The 27,048-nt window shown below is 48.5% G+C and overlaps 1 protein-coding gene across 1 annotated transcript in view; it reads right to left on the bottom strand.

Moving 5' to 3' along the window:
- The window catches only part of LOC127030050 (nck-associated protein 1-like), a 39,936-nt gene extending 29,912 nt beyond the window's left edge, over positions 1-10,024 (bottom strand). Inside the window, exons 1-6 of the mRNA XM_050915959.1 lie at positions 9,941-10,024; positions 9,221-9,363; positions 8,774-8,864; positions 1,584-1,721; positions 1,099-1,151; positions 207-365 (exon numbers count right to left, since the gene is read on the bottom strand). Coding sequence (XP_050771916.1) covers positions 207-365; positions 1,099-1,151; positions 1,584-1,721; positions 8,774-8,864; positions 9,221-9,363; positions 9,941-10,024 — 668 coding nt within the window. The remainder of the gene's footprint in view (positions 1-206; positions 366-1,098; positions 1,152-1,583; positions 1,722-8,773; positions 8,865-9,220; positions 9,364-9,940) is intronic.
- Positions 10,025-27,048: the final 17,024 nt, after the last annotated feature.

Here is a 27,048-nt window from a genome sequence, read left to right as displayed (position 1 = left end):
CAACCTTCACCAGCCACCCACCCACACCAGCTGCCCACTGCCCTGCCCTCAGCAGCTTCGCTCCGTCTCCCTGCCAGACGCACCCTGCCCCCACCACCTGCCTTCCACCCCTAACCTGCCTTGCCCCAGCAGCCACCCTCCATGCCCATGCCAGTCCCCACGCATGCCAGCACCCCCCACCTGCTGCCCCCCCAGCGCCCTGTTACCCTTTCAGACGGCCGAAGAACTCCTCGGTGACCCTGTGGAGCTGCAGGGCGTCGTCGCGGATGAGGCTGATGTGGAGCGAGCCCTGCAGGCCCAGCTTCCAGAGCTCCAGGCACTGCGGGTTCGAGCTCAGGGGCTGGGGCGGCAGGAGCGAGGGGCCCCTGGGTGGGGCATGGCAGGCATACAGTAGGTATCAGGGCGCAGGGAGGAGTCAGCAGGGGTGAGGGGCATAGGGGCTGGGGCAGCAGGGGTCAGGAGGCACAGGGGGTGGGGTTGCAGGTGCATGGCAGGGCACTGGGAGGAAGCGGCAGGGATGAGGGGCACTGGGTGTGGGGCGGCAGGGGGCGAGGGACCCTGCGGTGCGGCATGTCAGGGATACAGTAGGTGGCAGGGGTGAAGGGCACAAGGGTACAGGAGGGGAAGGGGCATAGTGAGGGGGAGGTCAGGGGCACAAGGGGCACAGAGGAGCCGCCAACCCCAACTCCCCATCCTGCCCCCTCCCATCACCAGGGGGCGAGCAGGCACTGCCAGGCATCCAGAGGTCAGCAGACGCGGGTGCTGCTGTGCCAAAAGGGGCAGCGATCCCCAGCACCAAGGCCCCAGATTGGGGCTGCTAGTGTGAGGTAATGGCCAGGGCTGGGCAGGGCTCCGGGGCCGGGCTCCTGGCTGGGCTGGGCATTCTCTGGTCTCTGGTGCTTGTAACTTTCAGAGAGGTGGGACCTGCCTGAACCCCCAGGACCAGGCAGGTGACGTGATGAGTGTTAACCCTTCCCTGCCAACTGCCTGCCCACCACACTGGGAGCCTCGTACTGTGAAGGGTGCATATGGGGATGGGTGGATGCCAGGTGGGGCATGGGCCCCCATGAGCACCCTTCCCACTAGGTGCAGAGTGACTTACTCAGTATCCAGCGCTCAATCACCTCCAGCGACAGGTACTCGCAGGCCGTCTGTGGAGAGAGGGGCCGTTCCGCAGCGTTGCTCTCCATGGCCCTTCCCAGCCACTCGCCAGTAGGAACGGACACGGGCAGAGCCGCTGTCCTGGCTCTTGACCCTCACTGCCCCCTTGGCCCTGTGAGCTGACCCAGGCGCCTAGTCCCCATGGCCAAGCACTTGGGATCACCGGGTCCTACCTGAATGGCTGCACCAAGAGGCACCCTGGCATGGCGACTGTCCTCGCTCCCCACAGAGAGGGATCGGCCATGCATGCTGGGAGTCCCTACACTGGTCCCTACACTGCTGGACAAGGGGTGGGGGTCTGTCCCAGCCCCCTGGGATCCCCTCAGCTGGGCGAGCCAGCTGCGGGCAGAGCCATCATACAGTGTCCTGCGGGCAACACCCCTTGACCTCTGCACCCCCAGGCCCCGGAAGGCCAGACTCACGACATCCGAGCTGGCCGGGCTCAGCATGGTGGCCGAGTTGCTGATCAGGCTCAGGAGCTGGTCGCTGCGCCACTGCTTGGCTGACTGTTTCCTCCGGACAAAGAGGAAATGGAGAGACAGAAGTGCACTGGTCATGGCCTGGAAGGGGCAGGGGGCAGTTAGCAGAGGCAGCAGCAGCAATACAACAGCTACAGCTACAACTACACAACCTCCTAGAAGGAATGCTTGGGGCCAGAAATGGGCCCGTAACCATGTGCTGCTCTCAGGTGAGGATAGCACCACAGGGGGCCTGGGGCCAGGCATAAAGCGTTATGTGGAGCTAGGTTTGGGGCTGGATGTCGGGCCAGACCTGCTGGGGCAGGTTCAGATCTCAGCTGCCCCTGGCTGCGAATCTGGAGCGAGCCAGGAGCTGTCCATACCACACTTCCGGTCTCACACACATTGCCCCACAAGCCGCGTCCAGCCCCTCACGTGCACTGTCAGCATAAGCACATATGCACACCAGGCCAGGCTGGCACAACTGCATGCCGGCTGTGCCTTACTGAATTCCAGGTGGGCACAAGCCTGTCCAGATCTAAAGACCCCTCCCCAAATCTTACAGGAGGAGCCACTGAACCCAGGGTTCAACCGAGTGCAGGGGACAACTCAGGAAGAACAGAGTCGGGAGTGGGGGTCTGTGACATTCTATAGCAGGGGTTCTCAAACTGGGGATCAGAGCCCCTCAGGGGGGTGTGAGGTTATTACATGCGGGGTCACGAGCTGTCAGCCTCCGCCCCAAACTCCACTTTGCTTCCAGCATTTATAATGGTGTTAAATATATAAAAAGTGTTTTTAATTTATAAGGGGGGTGTCGCACTCAGACGCTTGCTATGTGAAAGGGATCACCAGTACAAAAGTTTGAGAACCGCTGTTCTATACCTTGGGGAAGCATCCTGTAACCCCCATATTCTTCATTTTCATATAATCGTACAAAGCATGCCTTGTAAGGTATCAGGGGAAAGGTTATGATCTGCTGAAAGTCATTTCTCTGTCCATATATGTGTATCATTAATGCATATGAAGTTATGAGAAGTGTGTTGTATGGTGGTCACTAAAACATGCTGTAAGTTGGGGAATCAACCAGACATTAGCTCGCCAGAAGCAACAGCAAGGAAAGTAACCCACATCAGGGCAGGGTTTCAAACAACCCATCAACAACCATTGTCCAGCAAGGGAGCTACAATTCAGTGATTCACCTGCACAAGGCCACACCAGGGGAATTGCTCAACCTTGCCTGGAGACTCAGTAGTGCCCCCCAGACATGCCTGGACTTGTGGTCCCCAAGCACATGGACTGAGGGTATAAAACAGACAGGATGGACAGATAGAGTAGACAGAGGTATAAAGCAGACATACTGGGCCTTTCTCCTTCACCCACCTACGCTGCAAGCATCAAGGACACTTGGAAGCCTCCAGCTGAGGGGACTGGCCCAGATTTCAAGGAGGAAATCTGTATACTGTGGATTGCAATATCCAGTGGAGTGAGAAAAACTGCTTAAGCTAGATGTTGCCCAGTCTAATAGGTCGAAAGTTTAGACTGTGTGCTTAAATTTATTTTTCTTTTGGTAACTAACTGACTTTTTGCCAATCACTCAATATCACTTAAAAGCTACCTTTTACAGTCAATAAATATGTTTAATTGTTTATCTTTACCAGTGAGTTTGTCTGAAGTGTGGGGAAAATCTGCTCAGGTTTTGCAAAGGCTAGTGTATATCCACTTTCCATTAATGAAGCGGTGAACCAATTAATAAATCTGCATTGCTCATCTTGAGCAGTGCAAGATGGTATATTCCTGGGGTACAGTGCTGGGAGCTGTAGGGATTTGGCTCTGGTCCCTTTTTCGGTGTGATTTGTGAGTGGCTCTGGGAGCATCCATGCAATCTAGCTGGGCGTGGTGCTCCACACGCTGTTGTGCTGAGTGATAGCAGCACCTGGAGGGGTTTGCTGCTGGTCACTAACAAGGCATCGTGAGAGACAGCCCAGGCTGGAGAGAGTTAAGGGGGCACAGCGGTCCCACGGTCCCAGGCTGCACCCCGGGGATCTCATCACAGTGGCCAGCGAGCAAGGGGAAATACACAGCTTGTTGTACTGAGCAAGATTTGCACTTCATACACTGGTGTAAAGATTTTAAGTGAAGGCTTTAAGTGTGGTGGCTAAGGAGAGTCAGGAGGAGGCTACCAGTTTATTCTCTGTTTGCTTATTTTGGGCGAGGGAAGTAGAGATAGAAAAATCAGGAAAATGAGTGAAAGCAGTGAAGCGATTGTGAAAGAGCTTTTGAAGCTGCAGATTGCAGAAAAGGAGAGGGAGCACCAGAGACCTGAAAGAACTGGCGATAAAGGAGAGTGGGAGGAGAGAGAGAGAGAGAGAGAGAGCAAAAACACCAAGTGAACCTGCTAGAAAAGCAGAACCAGAACCCACCAGTCCCAGCAATTCCCATCGCTCCAAAAATCCACAATTGGGACCATTTATGTCCTGCATACAATGAGGCAGACAATATTGCTGAATATCTGCACACTGTTGAAAGGCTGTGTGCAGTGCATGAGATCCCTGAGGCTAAGAGAGTTCCTGCCCTGATTGCAAAATTAACTGGTAAAGCTCTAAAGGTATTAAATGAAATGCCTACTGAGGATGCTTTTAGACTATTGTAAATTTAAAAACATGCTTTTGCGAAGGTTTCAGATTCCCCTGAAACATACAGCATTAAATTTAGGAATGTTGAGAGGGATACTGGTAGGAGTAATGGGGAATATGAGAACAAAATGAAAGATTTGATGGGAAAGTGGCTGAGGGGAAAAGGTGTTACAAGCTTTGAGGGAATGCGGGAGCTTGTTGCTCCAGAGCATCTCCTAGACACATGTAAGGCTGATGTAAAGCAGCGTCTATGGGACAAAGATGTAAAGTCTGTGGATGAGATGGCGTCTCTTGCTGATGCTTTTGAATGGACCCAGGTGTCTATTGAAAACAACCCACTGAAAGAGGTGTTTAAAGCTGGTGGGAAGGGAAGATCCCATTTTATCCCTAGCAAGAGGGAGGATGGCTGGGAGGCCGAGTACTCACCTCCCCCAAACCATTCCTCTAACCCTTGTCCCAAACATCCTGTAAAAGCAGGAGAGCCCAAAAGGTGCTATCAATGTAAGTCCAACCAGCATCTGAGGAATAAACACCCTGTGCTAGGAGGAAGCAGGCAACCAACAGCTCATGTTAGTTCTGCCGTCCTCAACACAGAAACCCCCCAAGCAATTGGAACCTATCATATTGGTTTTGTGAGGTTAGCCTCTGCAGAACCAGATATGGAGCATGTTAAGATTATCGAAATTAATGGCAGGGAGTACTTGGGGCAGAGGGATACAGGGGCCCAGATCTCTCCAGTTAAGCAGAGTGTGGTTTCAAAGGCCACTATGTTACCTGGCCAAATGGCAGAGATTGTGGGGTCTGTGAAAGCAGATTCCTTGTACCACGAGCTAAATCCCATGTGGTGTGAGAAGATTTGGAAAGTGTTTTGAGAGTGGGGGTAGTGGAAAACCTCCTAGTCGACCTGCTTCTTGGTAATGATTTTTTCTGTGTACCTCAGATTGAGGTATTTAACCACAGCAAGAATGAGTTTTATGCTGGGATCCCCAAGGGAAAGGGTAAGGTCTCAGGAACTACTGAGAGAATGGGAGAGAGTCTCCTTGATTCCACTACAGCAGGGGGAAGCCACATGCTTCCAGGTGGGAGGGTGGTTGAGACCAACTCCTGCACTGCAGCTGGAAGGGATGGGGGTGTAACGCCTGCCAGGAGAGAACTATCCAGGTTGTTAGCTGTCAGCAAGTTGCAGCTTGAACCAGAGATAAACCCGGCTCTAGGGAGCAGAGAGCAGTGTGTCCCAGAGGAGAGCCCAGGGAAGGGGCAGGGGATCTCAGAAACCACTGAAGTGGGTGAGGATTCCGGTGACTCTGTAACACAGGGAAGCAGGGTGCTTCCAAGAATGGGAGGGCCAGAGACTAGCTCCTTTCCAGCAGAAGACAACATGCCCTCAGGTGCAGGGGCAGGAGAGGTGTTGTCAGTGATTAAGGAAACTGTCCAGAGTTTTGCAGCTGAACAAGGGAGGGAACCTCTTCCTAGGGAGCACAGAGAAATGTGTCTTGGGAGGGGCCCAGAGGAGGAGACTGGAGAAGAAATAGTGGGGGTACAGGAATGTCTCCTCACTGGTCACTTGGGAGAGGATGCCCAGGACTGGATGGCTGAGTCAACATCTGTACATCCAGACACTCAGCCTGTGACCCAGGTTCTGAGAAGGAACTGTGTAACTGACCTCCTGGAGGGGAAGAGTCACACAGCTGACTTCTCAGGGACAGAGAAAGGGCTGGGGGAGGGTACCCCAATCCAGGTCCCAGTTTTTCAGGATGCTATTTCTGATATGTGTTTGAAACCTAACTGTCTTTTTAAACCAAGATGCAGCTCCAATGCCTGTGACAGCAGAGAAGTTGAGACCAGAAAATTGCCAGATGGCAGTTTGTGAGAGCAGAAATAACCCATCTGCCAGAGAAGAGGGTATTTTCCCCTAGGCTGGTGAGAGACAGGGAACAGTTATGAGAGAGCTGTTGAGAAAAGTTGAATCTGATCAAAGAGTAAATACACCTAGCCCAGAGAGCACAGATCACAGCCCTCTAGGGGGCAGGGAAGGACTCAGAGCTGGAGGGGAAAACACTGAGTAACCCCAAAAGGAAAGCTGGATTTTTTGCATATGTACAGTCCTGGGGTTGGGAGGTAGCCCCCCAAAGGGTCAGCCAGTGTGCAGGATCCACCTGGACCCTTATCTGGCTAGACCCTGAGACATTAAAATCCTAGAAAAGTAATTAAATTAAGAGCCCATGCAGAGGGGAATGCTGAGGGAAAGAAAAACCAGTGACTGATTACATGGGAGAGAGTCAAAGACACCCTGGGTACCGAACAAACTAACCTCATACTACACTGTCTGAACAGGAGGTGTGGTATCATAAAGATACTTGTAAACACCCATCTGTGATAAACAAAAAGTTGGTATTAATGTTAAGTTTTGGGATAAGAATTTTGTTACTGACATTAAACCTTATGGCATGGGCAGCCAGCCTGGGGCTCTGGAGCTGCACGCGGCTCTTCAGAAGTTAATATGCGGCTCCTAGTATAGACGCTGACTCTGGGGCTGGAGCTACAGGTGCCAACTTTCCAATGTGCCAGGGGGTGCTCACTTCCCCACCCCACAGGCCCTGCCCCCATTCCGCCCCCTCCCACCCCCTCCCATGAGGCTGCCGTGCCCTCACTCCCCCCTGCTCACTCCCAGAGCCTCCTGCATGCCAGGAAACAGCTGATGGGGAGGGAAGGGTAGGTGCTGATGGAGGGGCTGCTGGTGGGTGGGAGGCACTGGGAGCAGGGGCAGGCTGATCAAGGGCTCCTGATGTATTACTGTAGCTCTTTGGCAATGTACATTGGTAAATTGTGGGTCCTTCTCAGGCTCACGTTGGCCACCCCTGGCTTATGGTAATGCTAGTTCTCAGTTAATACCTGTAAGCAGATTTAAAGCTTATCACAGCAAAGAAACCATAACAAAATCTGGTTTGCTGTGTGTGAGTGGGGAAACTGAGGCACGCCACCTCATGGCCTTGATGGCTGGATGCCAAGAGAACTATAACACAAACTGTCTTCGAGTTAGTCAGTGACCAACCCTCCTGCAGTAACCTAAGGGGGGAGGTGTGACTTTCTATACCTCCCAGGCTGCAGAAACCAAAGGGGGCACAGCAGTCCCAGAGTTCCAAGCTGCACCCCAAGGAGCTCATCACAGGGTCATAGGTTCAAAAGCAGGGATCCAGAGGGGGACACTGAGCAAAGTACCCTGGACAGCACACATTGCTCCTCAAAGGTGTCTAGAGAGCCAGTAGACGCCACCCATAGGAACTCTGCCCGGATGCATGAGACAAGGGAGGAACGGAAATAGGACCCACTGTCGCAGAGCACCCCCTCGTCTAGCATCCTCCTCCTGGTGCTTTGGACAGGCACTTTGGCCAGCACCGGGAGGAGGTTGCTGAGGAGGTCTTGTGACTTCGTGGGGCTGCAGACAGGGTGTGTGTATATGAAGAGGTGTGGGGAAAAGTGCAGCCAGAACCTCAGCAGGAGGTTCTGAAGGAGCCGGAAAAGGGGCTGCAACCTGGCACATTGCAGATAGGTGAGCGTCAGGGTCTCCCTCACGCTGCAAAATGGACAGGCATCAGGATGGAGGTGAGTCACGCCAGGTACACGCCTGTGCTCAAGGCTCCATGAAGGAGTAGCCAACCAATGTCCCTAGCAGGCCAAGGGACCAAGGTGAAGTACAGGCTGGACCACCGGGGTTCCTCATCCAGCCACTTGGTATCGGGGCGGGAAACAAGGGTGAGGAAGTGCTCTGTGTGCAGCACGAGCGTGTAGAGTTGTTCCCTAGGTGCGGTTCAGCACGAATCAGCTGCAGGATGTGCAGTCGTATCAGGTTGCGGAAAGGAAGGGGTCAGGGGGCTCAGGGGGCAGGGGCCCAATGAAAAGGCCAGGGGTGAGGGCAGGACCGGCGCTAGGGGTTTGAGCGCCCTAGGCAGATGGGAATTTCGCCGCCCTGCGCGCTGGTCTGCGGCTCCGGTGGAGCTGCCCGCAGTGGTGCCTGCGGAGGGTCCGGAGCTTCGTGGCACCGGTGGAGCTGCCACAGTCGTGCCTGCGGGACGTCCACCGGAGCCGCGCGAGCGGCCGACTTTCCGCAGGCAGAACTACGGCAGCTCCACCGGAGCCGCGGACTAGCGGACCGTCCGCAGGCACCACTGCGGCAGCTCCACCGGAGCCACCTGCAGCCCCCTCCGGGAAAACGGCGCCCACCATTTATTCTGGCACCCTAGGCGATTGCCTAGGCTGCCTAAATGGTAGCGCCGGCCCTCTCACAGGACCGTGTATGCAGACCAGACTCTGCTCTCATGCAGTGACAGCTGGGAACAGCAGATATCACTAGTGCCAGCCACCCCCTCCCCCGGTCCACAGCCCCTCGCTGTGCCCAGTGATTATCACTTGTACCAACCATCCCCTCCCCTGGTCCACAGCCCCTTGCTGCGTCCAGTGGTTATCACTAGTGCCAGCCACCCCCTCCCCCCATGAGCACAGCCCATTGCCAGTGTCACTCACCTTGGTGTGAGGCCTGAACTCCTCTGTGAGTTCCTTGAGTGGGGTGTCATACTCCAGCACCATCTGGGCCAGCCGAGCGTAGCAGGGGTCGCTGCATGGGGACAGCAAGGGCAGAGATTTGGTTCATGCCCCCTCAGCAAACTGTTCCCACTGCCTGCGTCATGCAACCTTCAGCAAACTGCCCCCCAATGCCTGGGTTGTGCATCCCTCCCTGAACTGCAATGCAATGCCTGGGTCATGCACCTCATGGCAAATGACCTTGCTGGCTTTGCCAGTGCACCTCACTCTTCCACATGGGCACTACCTCTGGGATTTGTACACTGCCCCCTGGACCCCTCTGACCCACACATACCCAGCAGCAGGGATCCCGTGGCCCAGCCCAGCGTTGTGTGAACCACCCTCTCCTGCACAATCCCCCTCAGTCCCCTCCCCCCAGTTCCCTCTCACCCGCTGCCCTGGATCATCTCATGGGCAGAGTTGTACATCCCAATCAGGGCTTTGCGGTCCTCGATACGTGACAGCAACAGGATGACAGACGTGTGGGTCACCACCAGGTCCAGGTAGTTCTTGGTGAGGTCGTAGTTCACGGGCTGTGGGGGGCAGCGTAGTGGGGGGTGTCAGTGACCAGGAACAATAGCGTGTGTGTGTATATGTGTGTGCACGTGTGCAAGCGCTGCCCCCTGATGGAGGGATGAGCCCTGCTCTGGGTGTGTCTGCATGTGCATGTGTGTGCTGCCCCCTGCTGGAGGGGATGTGCCCTGCAATGCAATGCATGCAGCACATGGAGATGGAGGGTCCTGCAGAGAGGAGAGCTGCAAAGTCAGGCATGCGGTGGGGACTGGAAGTGAAATATCCCTCTAAGGAAACACAGGCTGTGTTCCAAAGCAAGACTGGATATGCAGGAGCAGTCAGCTGTAGGCTGCTTCACCCAGAAATCCTTGCTTTGTGAGTGGAACATTTCTTGCTCTTTCCCCCGTTTAAACACATGGCAGCAGGAAATGCTGACTTATGCCAGTTACTGTAAATGTGCTTTCTAAGTAGGGTCCGAGTGGTGGTTGCACCTGGGGACCTCAGATGGGGAGCAGGACCCCGCTGTGCTAGGGGCTGGGCAAACAAGCCAAGTCTGTTCATGCCCCAGAGAGCTCATGATCCAGACACTGTGGGCACATTCTCCACAAACCCTCCTGGCCAGGAGTAAAATCCATGCAGGTGCTTGAACAGCTGCTGTTTGCCGAAGTGGGAGGGAGCCATCGTTCACTTGGGCTCAAGGTCCAAACTCATGTGTGGGCTGCCCTGGGAAGGCACATGGCAGCTTACCCTGGGAGCAAGACTTTCTTGTTACCAAGGGTATTGTGGGGAAACAATCCAGTGCACTCTGGCATGGAACAAGATAGAAAAACCCTGCCAGGACTCCCTAAGGGAAAGTCCAGCTCGCAGAAGGGGGACTCCTCAAGCACACAAAGGTGGCAGATCCCAGGGAATGCCATGAGGTCCTATTTAGAACTGGCCTTTCAGAGCTGGGTAACCTGGACTACGATGCATGTGGCAGTCGGGATGGGGCTAATGGGGATGGGATAAAGGTAGAGTCCCGTGATGCAGGCATGTCCTATGCAGAAAGTCCCTTCAGACAGCTCCCACATGCTATCTGGCAGTGTGACATGGGCCTTGCTAAGTGCTCATCCTGGTGTGTGTGTACTAACTCATCTCCATTTCCGTCTCATTGTCCAGTGTTGGTGAGACAGGCCAGGATGGAAACCAGCAAACACAGGCCGTGAGCACCTCAGCAGCAGCATGGATTCCGAAGGGTCACTCCTGGAGAAATGGTATGAGGCCAGGACACCATCGAAGTGGGACTAAACTTTTATAAGTGTCTGGAAAGTGGGGAAGGGTCATGATATAACATCAAGTTTATCACAAGAGCCTGTATGTCCCTGCTGTACTGGGTCAGCGCTGAGTCTTACTCAATGAAGGGACTAGCTACTAAGGTACTTGCTCAAGGCACACTGCTTTCATGAGCAGAACGTGTCCTGTAGCTGGGAGCCAATAATCCCATGGAATGAGGGGGCAGTCAAATGAAGATCCTAAATGAGGGTGGACTCCAGCAAAGCTGCTTCCTGCCCAAAGTGAATGTTACTGAACTAGTGTCACTTCCTGAAAGCTCGGTGTCCTAGAGGACCTTCCTCCACTAGAAACAGGCTGATGTTCCTTTTGAGTCAGAAGCTTTCTGAGGCTATATAGTGCACACTAAAATAGTGCCCTCTTGTATAAGTAACACGTGACCCTAAGGCCTGGTCTGTGTACAGATCTTGTACTGGGGCAGTTAGATCAGTGAGGGGTGTGACTTTTTAGCACTGTAGACCCCAGTACCACCCCTAGAGTGGATGTAGTTCTACATGTTTATATCAGTAGTTTATTTACCTTCTCGTATAGGAATAGTTATCCCAGGACTAGCACTCCTGTACCAGCATAACTACCTCAAAACTAGGGTGCATCCCTTTAACTGTACTGGTATAGCCAGTGGCTCAGCCCTTCAATTTGATGCCTTGGCTTCTGACTCTGAAAACATGGTCTTCATTTTCTGTAACCGTGACATAACTCGATCATGGCATGTGACATTACAGCAGGACCTGCTGTTTATAAATGTAGTACCTTCTCCCGCCTGTAGTCTGTCATAATTCCTGACTCTCTCTCTCTCTTGCTCTCTCTGCAGGCTGTCTGTGAGGCTCTTACTGTGGGAAAGAGCAGCCTGGAGAAGAGTTGAAGCTTTTAAATTTGTAGATTTCCCCAATAGCCATTTTAAACATATTCTTAGTGTCCAGACTGAGAAATAAAACTTCCCGTTGTATCAACAGTGTGTCGCATTCTCTGCTCCCAGAAGAGACCATGTCAATGGCCTGACAGGTGCCCAGTGCCACATTAAACCTTCTGAAAAGTGCATTTTCCATCTAATCTTCCTTCCCAACAGAGGTGGCTTGGATGGAATGAACCCTTCATTGCCTTTGGGGAGTGATTAATAAGACTGGGACTTTTCAGGAAAAGAGACGACTAAGGGGGGGTATGATAGAGGTTTATAAAATTGTGACTGATGAGGAGAAAGTGAATAAGGCAGTATTATTTACTCCTTCTCATAACACAAGAACTAGGGGTAACCAAGTGAAATTACTAGGCAGCAGGTTTAAAACAAACAAAAGGAATTATATCTTCACACAACACACAGTCAACCTGTGGAACTCCTTGCCAGAGAATGTTGTGAAGGCCAAGACTATAACAGGGTTCAAAAGAACTAGATAAGTTCATGGAGGATAGTTCCATCAATGACTATTAGCCTGGCTGGGCAGGGATGGCATCCCTAGTCTTTGTTTGCCAGACGCTGGAAATGGACGACTGGATGGATCACTTGATTACCTATTCTGTTCATTCCCTCTGGGACATCTGGCATTGGCCACTGTCAGAAGACAGGATACTGGGGTAGATGGACCATTGGTCTGACCCAGTATGGCCATTCTTATGCCTCTTAAGATCTAGTGGCCCGTACAGCCTGACCTAGTTATCACAGGCCAGGAATTTCACTTGTACCCCCATATGAAGCCTAGTAACCTGTTTGGCTAAAGCATCTTCCAAAAGGCCTCCAGCTTGGATTTGAAGACCCCCCCATGAGAAGGAGAATCCATCCCCTTCCCATGGGAGTTTATTCCAAGGGGTAATCATCACCACTATGAAAAATGTGCCTTATTTCTAATTTGAATCTCTTTGCTTTCACCTTCAGCTACTGCCTCTTGCTCTGACTTTCTCCCCTAGATTGAAGAGCCCTTTAGATCCCAGGATCTGAGATCCCAAGGGAGGTATGCTGATAAGCTGGTGTTGATAAGCTGAACAGCCTGAGCTCCCTGGGTTGCACTGCAAGGCATCTTCTCCAGCCCTTGAACCATTTCTGTAGCTCTTTTCTGCACCTTCCTCCATTTTTCAACACTTATTTAAATTAGGACTGTGGATTAATTGCAGTTAACTCACGAATAACTCAAAACAATTAATTGTGATTAATCGCACTGTTAAACAATAGAATACCAGTTGAAACTTATTAAATATTTTCAATCTTTTTCTACACTTTCAAATATATTCATTTCAACATGGCTGGCTTTAGGAAATGCAATTTGAACAGTTTCAATGGGGCCGTGGCAGGGATGACTATATATAAAAAAAAAATGTAAAAAACACATAGGGCTTGTACTCACCGGGCAGTGCTCCGACTCTTCGGCGGCGGGTCCTTCACTCGCTCCAGGTCTTCAGTGGCACTGAAGGACCCACCGCCGAAGTGTCGCCAAAGACCCGGAGAGCTGCCAGGTGAGTAAAAATTAAAAAGTCGCCTCTAGGCAGGGAAGAGATTCTCACTGGGCACGGGGCCCTCTTAGGCACGGGGCCCGATTCAGGGGAATTGGTGGAATTGGCCTAAAGCCAATTACAACACAATACAAAGTGTACAGCCCTCTCTATTATTTTTATTACAATATTTGCACTGTAAAAATGATGAAAAAATAATATTTTTCAATTCACCTCATACAGGTACTGTACTGCAATGTCTTTATCATGAAAGTGCAACTTACAAATGTAATGGTTTTTTTGTTGCATAACTGCATTCAAAAACAAAACAATGAAAAACTTTAGACCTTACAAGTCGACTCAATCCTACTGCTTGTTTAGCTAATCACTCAGACAAACAAATACGTTTACATTTGCAGAATATAATGCTGCCTGCTTCTTGTTTACAATGTCACCTGAAAGTGAGAACAGGCATACGCATGGCACTGTTGTAGCCGGCATCACAAGATACTGGTGTTGGTCCTGCTTTGAGCAGGGGATTGGACTAGATGATTTCCTGAGGTCTCTTCCAACCCTAATATTCTATGGTTCTATATTTACAGGCCAGATGCACTAAAGATTCATATGCCCCTTCATGCTTAGGCCATCATTCCAGAGGACATGCCTCTATGCTGATGACCCTCGTTAAAAAAAATAAAGTGTTAATTAAATTTGTGACTGAACTCCTTGAGGGAGAACTGTATGTCATCTGCTCTGTTTTTTGGCCCACATAATTATAGCAGTCTCAGATGATGACCCAGCACATGTTGTTCATTTTAAGAACACTTTCACTGCAAATTCGACAAAAGACAGAGAAGATAGCAATGTGAAATGTCTAAAGATAGCTACAGCACTGGACCCAAGATTTAAGAATCTGAAGTTCCATCCAAAATCTGAGAGGGGTGAGGTATGGAGCATGCTTTTAAAAGTCTGAAAAGAGCAACACTCTGATGCAGAAACTACAGAACCCAAACCACCAAAAAAGAAAATCAACCTTCCGCTGTTGGACTCTGACTCAGATGATGAAAATGAACATGTATCGGTCCGCTGTGCTTTGGATCATTATTGAGCAGAACCCATCATCAGCATGGATGCATGTCCTCTGGAATGGTGGTTGAAGCATCAAGGGACATATGACTCTTTAGCACATCTGGCATATAAATATTTTGTGGCACTGGCTACAACAACAGTGCCATGCAAAGGCCTGTTCTGCTTTCAGGTGACATTGTAAACAAGAAGCAGGCTGCATTATATTCTGCAGATGTAAACAAATTTGTCTGACAAGTAGTAGGACTGAGTGGACTTGTAAGCTCTAAAGTTTTACATTGTTTTATTTTTGAATGCAGCTTTTGTGGTACATAATTCTACATTTGTAAGTTCAACTTGTATTGGGTGAATTGAAAAATACTGTTGTTTTTGTTTTTTACATTGCAAATATTTGTAATAAAAATAAATATAGTGAGCACTGTACACATTGTATTGTGTAGAGTATGAAATTTGTATTGTGTATGAATATGAAAATGTAGAAAACATCCACAAATATTCAAATAAATGGTATCCTGTTATTGTTTGAATAATTTTTTTAATTGCTTGACAACTCTAATTTAAGTTTTTTTAAAAAGCTAGCTGGCTGTACTGGATGCAATATTCCCATATCTGTCTCACCAAGGCCACTTAAAGAGGTAAAATCACCTCACTACTCCCTTTTTTTAAACAGACCTGGATTATATTCGTCCTCTCAGCTGTAGCATCACAATGGGAGTTCACGAGCTGCTTCTTTTCGTCTAAGACATGTAAACCCTCTTCAGCTAATGCTGTCCAGGATCCAGTCTCCCATTTGGTAGATGTGGCCTGCATTCCTTGTTCTGAAATGGCTGTTCCTTGCATTTGGCTGTAGTAAATCAATGTTGTTTGAAGGGGCCCAGTTTAGCCTGTCTTTTCAGTCTTCTGAACATATTGTCCCATATCCTCTAACAGTGACTTGCTTGCTTCCTTTGAAGCTATTTGCAACCCTGCAGAAGCTCTCACTTTTGGATGATGGTGTCCAAACTGTGCTAAAGCCTCTTATAGGTAAAGTGTTCCTTGCTCCCCGCTCCCTGCAACAAGACAGTGGATCTATTAACTGGGCTGCATGCAGCATAGTCTACCCCAGTACAAGGGGCATTTGTCACAAGCCGCTATCCTTTTGTGTGAGAGCTACCACTAGAGGGTTGCATGCATCATAGCTTCTGTAGGCTGAGTTCATTGTGAACAGCAGGGACTCCTTGGGTGCTCCCACTTCTTCCCCTACCAGCTCTGTGTCATCCTCTCATTCCCCTGCACTTTAGCAACTCCCTAAAGCCCCACTTGTGGCAGGGGCTGTGTGTACCCCATATCAGAGTCCTCCATATCCCTTCCGTGCTGGAGTCCTTAATTCTTCCCCCATGGCAGGGGTTGTGTGTGCATGCTCCTCCCCTCCCAATTGCATTCAGAAGTTGTGCTCTTTCCAAACAGATGCCATGAAGTTGAGTGCAGTGTTGTAGCCATGTTGGTCCTAGGATATTAGAGAGAAGATGGGTGAGGTGATCTCTCTTACTGGACCAACTTCTGCTGGGGAAAGCTTGTCTCTTGACTCACCACCTTGCATGTAAGGTCTTGCAAACTGGGCCAAAAATCACTTAGTTGGACTCTTCTGTTGCTTTAGCTACAGGTAAAACTCTAGCCTGTCTCCAGGGTGGGTTCCTCTAGCAATGATCAGCATCACAGGGCTTCCTCTTGAGGGGGCTGATCTCACATAAACAGGGAAGGGAACTGGCTGTAAAAGCAGCCCTGGCTGGGCAGAGCAGTGCAATCTTGTTCTGGCATCTCAAGTGAATGGGAGAGTATTGCAGTTTCCTCTAATTTGATTCTTCTCCACAATATCACTCTTCCTTTAGTGGATTACTTAGCTTCCCCTATGTCAGATCCTTGGAACCATGTGCTGTGCTCTAGGGAACCCCTCCGTGTGCCTGACCCAAAGGGGTCTGTGATGTTCTGTACCTTGTGGGAACACCCTACACCCCCACATTCATCCTTTTCATATAATTGTGTGGTATCTAATGCAAAGTTTGTCATGTTGGACGTCTTCAGAAGGCTCATGATATACTGAGCATTGTTGCTATGGTAATGTTATAGTAATTGTTATAGGTTGTAATTTCATGTATATAGTTTTGAGGCTGAAAATGTGTCCTCATGGCTTAAAACAAGACCAGGCAAAAACTCCGCAAGAGCAGAGGGGCAGTTCACACCTCATCAGGGCAGGTATGGGACAAACCCAGCCCGGCCTCACAGGAACAGAGGACACTGGCCTAGGCAGCAACAAAGGATCTGTTGGACTCTCAAGTGAGTCACCCCCCTTCCTTTGGTCAGTTTGGCACAGCGATGAGGTAATGCTCATCTGACTCTGAAGGGGACGGGGAAACAAAGTGAAGAGGGAAGAAACATGATAAAAGGGAGAGACATTTGCCATGCTCTTCCTCTCTATTCCACCTCCATCTACAGACATCACCACCCAGCGACTGAAGCACTGATCAAAGAGGAGAGCCTGGCTGAAAGGGCAACTAGCCAGCCTGTGGTGAGACGCATCTAAGTTTGTAAAGAGATTGACAGTGTTAAGATCGGTTTAGGATGCATTTTGCTTTTATTTCATTTGACCAAATCTGACTTATGTTTTGACTTATAATCACTTAAAATCTGTCTTTGTAAATAAATCTGTTTGTTTATTCTACTTGAAGCAGTGCATTTGATTTGAAGTGTGTCAGAGACTCCCCTTGGGAGAACAAGCCTGGTACATATCAATTTCTTTGTTAAATTGACGAACTCCTATAAGCTTGCAGTGTCCAGTGGCCACAACTGGACACTGCAAGACGGAAGATCCTAGGGTTGTGTCTGGGACCGGAGATATTGGCTAGTGCCATTCGGTTGCATAATCCAAGGAGCAGCTTACATGCCAGAGACTGTGCATGAACAGCCCCGGAGTGGGGGTTCTCACAGCAGAGCAGGATAAGGCTGGCTCCCAGAGTCAAGGATTGAAGTGACCTAGCAGATCACTGGTCCAGATAACACCAAGAGAAGGTCACAAGCTCCCACTCTTCCTCAAAGGTAAGTCCTGTGGCCTCAGTGCCTCAGACTGAGCCTCTGGGCTCCAGCACGCCTGCTTCACACCATGAGCTCTGCCCAAAGAATCCAAGTAAGATAGACTCCTGCTCCGACTTTGTCCTTGGCAGGGATCATTGCACTTCACCATGTGTTTGTAGTAACACCGGGCAGCCTTTTCAAAAGAGGTTAGAGCTTATTAACCCCCTGGAACACAACAGCAGGAAGGCCTTATGGTAGCACAGCGAAGCAGTCGTAAAGACAGGTCAGAATTCAGAGGGGCTGCTGTCGTGGTGGTACCTAGCCAGGCTCCTCTCTCTGTGTCCCTTTGTCAGTCCCCTGTGCCAGCTAGTGTCTCTCTCCAAAGGCCAATTTAGATCCTAGCCTGCTGTCAGCCCTTTTCCATTGTCTTCCTCCTGCAGCTCACGCTGAGCTTACATCTTCCACCTGCTACTGGTCCCTGGGGCATCCTATTGTCTGTCTGCGTTTCAGCCAGTCCTTAATCTATTCATGTCACTCCAGGCACCTGTGACCCCAGCACTGCATGTCTCCTGCTCTCCTGCAGGAGCTTTTTGACCCTTCTGTCCCCACTGGGTAGCAACCCCTACTGGGTAAGTCCCTGCCCTGCCCCCATTCATGAAAATATAACCAAAAATTCCCACTTGGCCACAGCCTGCAGCAGGCTCTTCTCTGGCTCAATCTTTTGGTTTTTACTACGTTCAACACTGTCACAAATGCCTCAAACTGCAGTGAGGTGGTAGCCAGTAGGGGCTGAGGCAGCTAAGCAAGGACCCTTCGCACTGTGCTGATTGGCTGTTTGCTCCAAATTCTTCCACCCACCTCCCCACTCCGTTCACCTCAGCTGCACTCCACAGCTGCCCCCCGTTCCCCGCTTACCCCCTTCTCTTCTGCCCTGTCCCTTCCAGGGAGCTGCTCTCCTCCTCAGTAACTCCCCCTCCCAGGAGAAAAAACAGCCTGGCACTAACGGGCCATTTGCTCCCATCGCCTTGTGCATTCTACTCCTTCCCCACCCTGTGTCCGTCTGGTCTGCTTAGAGCGTGAGCTCTCCTGTGTGTGTACAGCACCTTAGGCACTGCTGTCATCAACAGGGCAGTTCTCAGACAGAACAGACCTCAAGGAAATGAGCCTGTCTCAGAACGAGGATAGGGAAAGGCAGCATTTAATAAAAAAACAGTAGAGGCAGATTTCAGAGTTGTAGCTGTGTTAGTCTGTATCCGTAAAAACAACGAGGAGTCCTTGTGGCACCTTAGAGACCAACATATTTATTTGGGCATAAGCTTTTGTGGGCTATAACCCACTTCATGAGATGCATGGAGTGGAAAATAGAGTAAGCAGGTATAAATATAAGTAGAGGCAGAGAAATCGTATGAAGTGGCTGGCATCCAAAGCTCTGTGAAGGCAGCTGCAAGCCAGGCCTCTAGTGCTCCTTTTAAGGGGCGGATCCTCACCTGGCGTAAATTGAGCATAGGATCTGCCCCGAAGTGGGTGGTGCAAAGATGTGTGAGACAAGCACAGCCTCCTTCAGCTGGAAGCTTATGGCAAGGGAAAGGCCTTGAAGCCTCTCAAGTACCCCTGTGAAGAACAGGCATAGGGAGCGCTCAGCTAGGCAGAGGAAGTGGGATTTCAGAGCTGACCCAGCCCCCCACTCCCCTTCACAGATTTTAAAGACAGAAGGGACCCGGTTTATGTCATCTAGTTTGACCTCCGGAAAACACAGGCTGGGGCATTTCATCCAAGATCCCTGGTACTGAACCCACCACTAAGGGTACTGTTAGGGAACCTTCATATAAAATATGAAGATTCCCCCTCTGATGCTCACCAAAAAAATCCCTCATCACAACCTAAGCACCAGTTTTCACCAGGGCTTGCCCCCTTGTGGGAAGGGTATGGCATTGGAGCAAGAGATGGGTATGTGTGTGACATCTTTTATTAGAAAAATGTTCCCACCAAAAAACGGTGTTTTTTGTGGGAAAATGTCACATTTTGACAGCTTCTTGACAGCCACTGGTTTAGTTTTAAAATTTCCCAATTTTTGTTCCATTTTTAATTGTATTTTCCGTTTTGGTTTTTGAAACCTGACAAATCTAGATTTTTTTTTAAATTCTTGTTTTCCTCCCTCCCCATCTCTATTTTCTCCTTTTTCTCCACTGGAAAAAAAAAGGGGGAAGGGAAGGAGGTAAAGAACTTAACTGGAGGAAGTATGATCTTTCCCTTTTCTACTTTTTTTTTCTCCACTTAAAAAAAAATAGGCATTTATTTGTAGTATCTTGGACCCCTAGTCATAGAATATTAGGGTTGGAAGTGACCTCAGGAGGTCATCTAGTCCAACCCCCTCCTCAAAGCAGGACCAATCCTCAATTTTTGCCCCCAATCCCTAAATGGCTACTTCAAGGATTGAACTTGTAACGTCAGGTTTAGTAAGCTAATGCTCAAACCACTAAGCTAGGGGTTAGCAACCTTCTAGCAGCAGTGTGCTGAGTCTTCATTTATTCATTCTAATTTAAGGTTTCATGTGCCAGTGATACATTTTAACATTTTTAGAAGGTCTCTTTCTATAAGTCTATAATATATAACTAAACTATTGTTGTATGTAAAGTAAACAAAGATTTAAAAATGTTTAAGAAGCTTCATTTAAAATTAAATTAAAATGCAGAGACCCCGGACTGGTGTCCAGGATCCGGGCAGTGTGAGTGCCTCTGAAAATCAGCCTGTGTGCCACCTTCGGCACACGTGCCATAGGTTGCCTATCCCTGCACTAAGCTATCTCTCCCACTGCTGTGCCAGGGGCTGTACAAACACTACAAAGAGACACTCCCTGACCCAAAGCACTACATTCCTGTGATGCTGGCAAACCAGGTGCCAGCTCATTCCAAGGCTCCTAAGCATCAAATGCACAGCTGGAAACCAGTCTGGCTTATCTGTGTTAGTATTGTTAAAATAGGTTTTAGGTTTATAGAGATGTGTTTAGATTGTATGAAATGCTTGTAAGTTGCTGCCTGCACTAATTTCACTTATCTGTATCCCATATTATAAGGTAATATGTAAGTATTTGCTCTGTAACTATCAAAGTGTTTGCTATGAAAGTGGAAACCCTCAGTCAGGAGAGAAGATTACCAAGTGTGAGATACTAGTTTACCACAAGAGGTGTCATCTCCTGTCCAACAGCCATCAGAAAAGCCATTGTGGAACAGCTGTGGACAAAATTTGTTGATTTTTCCTCTTACATCCACGAAGAGGAGATATGCACAAACACTTGTCACATTGGTTGAATTCCGGGGAAAGGGAATAAAAATACCTGACCAGAAGGAACTTTATATCTATGCTGTTGGAACTTGGAGAGGCAAAGACTTCTAAACATAAGCTGTTTACCTTCGGTTAGCCCTAAAGGATACACAGAAGCTTCTATAATACGCAGGCTCTGTGACCTTTAGAACCTAAGACTGTAACTCATGTATGTTACCTGCTTTAAGCCTGAAAATAACTCTCATTTCTTTTTCTTAACTAATAAATCTTTAGCATGTTTTTTATAGGATTGGCTACAAGCATTCTTTGATAAAGAATTGGAAATGCAGTTGACCTTGGGTAAGTGACTGGTCTTTTGGGACTGGGAGTAACCTGAATATTGTGATTTTTTTTGGTGTAAGGACCCATCTATGACAAAGGCAAGTTTGCCTGTATGACAAGATAGAGCTGAGTCCCTCAGGGAACTGTCACATTAAGGCTATTGTAGCGGCTGAGGATTTCACGTGGGATACTTGGTTGGTGAAATCTCAGTCTAGAACACACAACCAGTCTGGGTTTGTGCCCTGTTTCTTCACAGTCTGCCCAAGATCGGAAGAGAGACAAGGTGGGTCAGGTAAGATCTTTTATTGGACCAACTTCTCTTGGTAAGAGAAAGTTATTACCCCGCCTGTGAGCCACTCCAGACAGCTTGACAAATCTAATCATAGAAGTGTGGGTCTGGAAGGGACCTCAAGAGGTCATCTAGTCCTTCCCCCATGCAGAGGCAGGATTAAATACACCTAAATCATCCCTGAGAGGTGATTTAAAACCCTCCAGTGACCATTTCCCTAGGTAACCTGTTTCAGTGCTTAACTAGCCTTATGGTCAGAGTTTTTCCAACCTCAGTTTCCCCTATTGCAAACTAAGCTCATTACATCTTGTCTTGCCCTCGGGGGACATGGAGAACCATTGATCACCATCCTCTTTAACAACCTTTTACATATTTGAAGACGTATCATGTGCCACCTCAGTGTTCTCTTTGCCTTTGTTTCATACCTTTCCTCCAAGGATCTGAACATTCTTCAGACTCTAGTGAATGGCCTACCGTTCTCCCCGAGTGGTACAGGAGACTTAGTGTCCCATTTGATAGAAGGGGAGACATACAGAGAGGCCAGGTGTGTTTTTAACACAAAGACCTCATGAGGCAGTAGTCACGCTGAGCGGCCTGGCACTGTGCTGTAATCACTGGATAAACAGTCCCACCATGTGGCGGCAAGAAAAGTCCTGAAGATGTATTAAATTTGAGCAGAGTCCTAGTTCCACATTTAAACATGATTCTTCTTGAAAGTCTTAGCACTTGTTTATCATTTGCATTTTGAAATTACTGGAGCAGCAGGTGTCATGAAGTGAGATTGACTATTTTGAAACCCAGTGATGCAAAAAGAGGAAGATTACCATGCATAGAGCCTAATGAAAAACAATTAGGGGTAGTAACATTAGTATGCCAATAGTTGTGGAAGACCATCCAGAAAATATGTTATACCAATGGCAAGCTGTTATGTTTTTCTGCAGTGGCAATTCTTAACGTGTCCCCATTTGTGTGTATAATATGAATGGTCCAGTTTTCCACATTTTTTTTTCTAGGAACTATGTTACCTGTTTATCTTTTAACAGATGATTGGTAACTGTTTGCCATTCAGTGCCAGATTGATAGAGAACTCAGCTAAATCACTGCTTACATAAGCTGAGACTCTGTTGTTGTTGTGGCAAACAGTAAACGTGATTATTGGTAAACACAGTACTTACATTACATTTACATTTGTCTTCTGGTGGGTTGCTAACACTTTTTAAACACTTTTCCCCAAGAATTAACACATACGCATAGCCCATTATACAGTACTTTGGATTATCTGAAAGACAAAAATAACATTTTTCTACCCCTTTTGGGGTGGCATTGATTATTGGTTAAAGATTCCGTTCTTTTACAAAGACCCTTGCTTATTGCAGGCAAAACAGAGGAATGACTCCCATATTTTCCTGTATTTTTTGTTGTTGTTTGTTTTATAGGCAGGCCAGGTTTTAATGGCTTCTGCTTTGTAAGGGTTATGCAGAAATTATTCCACTGTTTAGTTATTAAGTCCATGAGGTAGTGTACCTCAAGTTTTTCCTTTGATATAGCAGACCAAGTTTGTAATGTTTTTCCTGCTGTGTTAAGCTTTAAGTTTATTCACAGGTAATAGCTGAGAAGCATCATTACCATATTACTTTAAAGGATTTTTCCAAAAATCATACACACTATAAGTTGTTACAGAGGTACTTACTAACATTAAATTTATTTTAATGTTTAATATTAACAATAACTTTAGCATCAAATCTATTAAAGGTATCTTGTTATACCATGCCTTTTATGAAGGTAATTTATTTGCTGACCAGGTATGTTCTTTATTTGCAGCTTCTTTTGTGCTGGCAGTTCTCACCTTTCCTTATCAGTTAGGTAATTTGCATCAGCACAGGCTTGGCTTTTGGATTCAAAGCTATTAGCAGAGCTCAGAGACTCTGCTATGTATATCAGCCAAACTGGATAGTCTCTACGGAAAAGGATAAATGGACACAAATTAGATATTAGGAATGGCAATATACAAAAACCTGTAAGAGAACACTTCAACCTCCTTGGCCACACAATAGCAGATCTTAAAGTGGCCATACTGCAGCAAAAAACTTCAGGACCAGAATTGAAAGAGAAACTGCTGAGCTTCAGTTCATCTGCAAATTTGACACCATTAACTCAGGATTAAACAAAGACTGTGAATGGCTTGCCAACTACAAAACCAGTTTTTCCTCCCTTGGTTTTCACACCTCAACTGCTAGAACAGGGCCTCATCCTCCCTGATTGAACTAACCTCGTCATCTCTAGCTTGCTTCTTGCTTGCGTATATATACCTGCCCCTGGAAATTTCCACTACATGCATCCGACAAAGTGGGGATTCACCCACGAAAACTCATGCTCCAAAACGTCTGTTAGTCTATAAGGTGCCAAAGGATTCTTTGCTGCTTTTACAGGGAGAGAAGGACATTTTTCTTCTTTCCTTCCTCAACAGCCCCCTTCCTTGGAGAGCCCTTTGCTGGGGTCTGGGTGGGGAACAGCCGTTTCTGAGGATTATTTTCACACCATGTTTGGTGTTGATATATAGATTTTACAGCCAGACTAGATCACTAGGTACCTCTGCTCTGACCTGAATCGGAACAGAGTCCAGAGAATTTTGCCCAGTGACTCCTACCAGGGCCGGCTTTAGGAAGTGCGGGGCCCAGTTCGAACAGTTGCGATGTGGCCCCGGCAGGGATGACTAAAACAAAAAAAACTTTTAAAAACCCCTTTCATTTCTTCCATGTATTATTTACTTTCCATGACTATATAAATAATAACAAAATTATATATTACATACATTGCATCATATATTAATTAGCTGATTTACACTTTCGTATTAGGAAAATAATTTGTTTTGATAGTTGTACAACTGATTTTCTTCACTAATGTTTATTTTATTAAAATTTATAAAATATTTCCTTAATATAAAATTGCCCTCTCTTTTCCCCCCCCAGCGCCGCCCGGTCCCGTGGAAACAAACCCTCCTTCCCCAGCTCCGCCCCATCAAAACAAGGTTGGGGAGGTCGGGAAGAAACAGCACATGTGGGGTGACCAGATCACAGCAGTAAAATAGGACCTGCCCCCTCCCTGCTCAGCCCCACCATCACATCCTTCTTCAACCCCTAACCCCCCCGCTGGCTTGCTGCATCCCTCCTATTCAGTCCCCCACCCACCACTCGCCTCCTTTCATCTTCTCCCTCCCTTGCCGGAAACCCCCATGCCTGCCCCTAGAACTCCTGCTGGCTCAGTGCTTGCCTCTTTCCCCACCCGCCACTTGCCCCCTCACTTCCCCCGCAAGTATAAAGCCTCATTCAAAGACCCAGAGGTCACTATATTACTGCACACAGCAGTCAATCAATGCAGTTGTAGATAAATCTCTGTATTATGCATTTTTGTATAACTTTTATATGACTTTGTATTGAACTTTGGTAATATGTTATAGCAGGCCCCAAAGGTAGTGTAATTAAGGTAAAAGAAAAGTGTCTTTTTGCTAGGAGTAGAATAAGATCTTACCCCCCCTTTGTAATCAATTGTCCTGTTGAATGAATGAGGTGTGAATTAGTAAGGTGTGGAAGGCACCTCCAGACAGCTGCAACCCTTGGAGAGGGGCTGGGAGCCAGACCAAGGAGCTTTGCCCTGGGCTGAGTGGGACAGAGTTTGGATGCTGGGTGCAGTCTCTGGGCTGGGGCACGAGGTGGGGTGCAGGAAGGGTGGAGGGGTGCAGGCTCTGGGAGGGAGTGCAGAGGGGTTTGTCGCAGGTTTTGGGACAGAGTTTGGGGGCTGGAGGGGGGTGCTGGGGGGAAAGGACTGCCATGTGGCTTCCTTCATCCCCTGAAGCCCCTCACCATAGCCTCAGTGGGGGATGGAGCTGCCCCTTCCCCAGTGTTTGCAGGAGTGGTGGCTGGGGGGAAACCCAGTCAAGCTCTAGTTTTACTCTTTCGCTGATGGGTCACTTAAACCCCTTACAACCCCTTTCCTGCCTCTCTCACCCCCCTTTTCTACTGGGCTTGTTTGATCTTTTCAGTGGAGCCAGATGAAAACCACAAACTCCAGTGAGCAACAGGCTGGAAGACAAGACTGAACCCACTACCCAGCCTAGTCCATCCCAGAGCCCAGGACTGAGGGCAATGTCCCCCCACCCCCAGGCCACCTGCTTCCACTTATGGCCTCTCCCAGGGCTGCCAGTGATTCTGTGTGGCTGCATCAGGTGGGATTTCAAGAGGACCCCGCAAATCCCCGCTAAATTCACCCCTGGTTTATGACCACTCTGCACCAAGAGCACCTTCCCTCCCTGCCCTAGAGCTGCTGGATGGCTAGAAAGCTGAGCTGGGCATTTGACTGATCTAGAATATTATCATGTCGCTCCCCAAACCCCCTTAATAGCCACACAGCTTTTGGGGGGGCTATTCACCCCCCCCGAGCCAGTCTATTTTATTGTTGCAGGGCAAATGAAGGAGCCATAGTTTAACGGAAATATTCAGCCCCTACAGCGGTCTTGCAACAGGGAAAGCAGAGTGGATGGGAAGGGAACTGGTTCAGATAGGAGCCCTAGTCCCCTTCCTTTGCAAAATAATTTGCAGAGGGGAATCAGATCACGCCTTGCCTCAGTTTCCCCTTCTGCAGGGGATGGGGGGGAGATAAAAGTCTCAGCCTGCCATGCCGTGTTGCAGACCTTTCACATTCTCCCCTCTTGATTATTTGATTTCCACCTACAAACCTCCCTCTCTCTCTCACCTGGTCCAAGTGTCCTACCCTTATGAACTCTCAGCCTAGCTGCAAGTGCTCTATCCTTAGAAACCCTAACCTTAAGGTGGGAAGCCCTACCCATAGGAACCCTAACCCTAACCCCAAGTGCCCTACTCTTATGAACTCTCACTAAGTTCCAGCTCGGGGCTTTTTCCCTGGTGTTGCCGGCAGATAACTGCCTGAGGCCAAGCAACAGCGGGGGGGCCGTTGCCTGGTGTGCCGCGCCAATAAACACACCAGGGTGGAGAAGCAAACAACCAAATTTATTTGAGCTCAAATAAGGTGCCAGGGAGAAATAACAATCTCAGATTCTGCACATCTAAAACAAGCAGTTTTTTCCTTTTATATTCCAGTTGTTTATTACAAAACTTTTTTGCTGACTAGCTGATTTCTTACTCCCCCCTCCTTTCCCATCCAGCTGCAGTATCTTCTCTCATTCAATCTTTTGACTTCCACTTTCCTCCCCCCCTCTGCTGCTGAGACAAGTGTACAGTATCTTAAAACGACCTTGAGCGTGTTTTAGCCAAGCTTCAATGTATTACAGCAGAGAACTGGCTGTTACAACCGAAAACTAACTGCTAACACTACATTTTACAGCTCTTAACATATTAGGTTACACTAGGTTACACAAAGTGTTTAACATGGAGGAACATTGGTTCATTAAGGCCTACAGCAGAAGGGCTTCATTGACACTTGTGGTTTACCACCCTTCCGAGTTACCTAGATTTATGCCTAGTGTCACCAACAACTCCCTCCTTTGAGAATACTCAACAAACTTTTGGCTGAGTGTTCTCACATTTAAAGGATAACATGTGATTAAGCTCTAGGGAGCTGAAGTGCTTTACAGCAAGCAAGCAAGAGAAGAGTAACGATACACAACACCACACCAGTGAGCAGTAGGTGAACAATACCTTCCCTTAGTTCTTCCAGGTTGAGCAACCAGCGCCAGGGGGGATCAGAAATAGTAGGTTTCCTTTCCTGGGCCTTCCACTGTTCAAAAGCCTGTTTGGCTGACAGGATGTGCTTGTTAATATCCTGTGCGCTTTCTGGGACATAAGTACAGTATTCATTCCCTATAAGGGCGCACACCCCGCCCTGGGAAGCCACACTTCCACCCAGGAAGTGTCCACGTATGTCTCCATGATCACAGATCAGATGGTATTCCTGATGC

This window comes from Gopherus flavomarginatus, chromosome 10 (genome assembly GCF_025201925.1).
Source record: "Gopherus flavomarginatus isolate rGopFla2 chromosome 10, rGopFla2.mat.asm, whole genome shotgun sequence".
NCBI classification, from domain to species: domain Eukaryota; kingdom Metazoa; phylum Chordata; order Testudines; family Testudinidae; genus Gopherus; species Gopherus flavomarginatus.
Note: the sequence above shows the minus strand (reverse complement) of the source record. Positions and strands in the feature narration are given on the sequence as shown.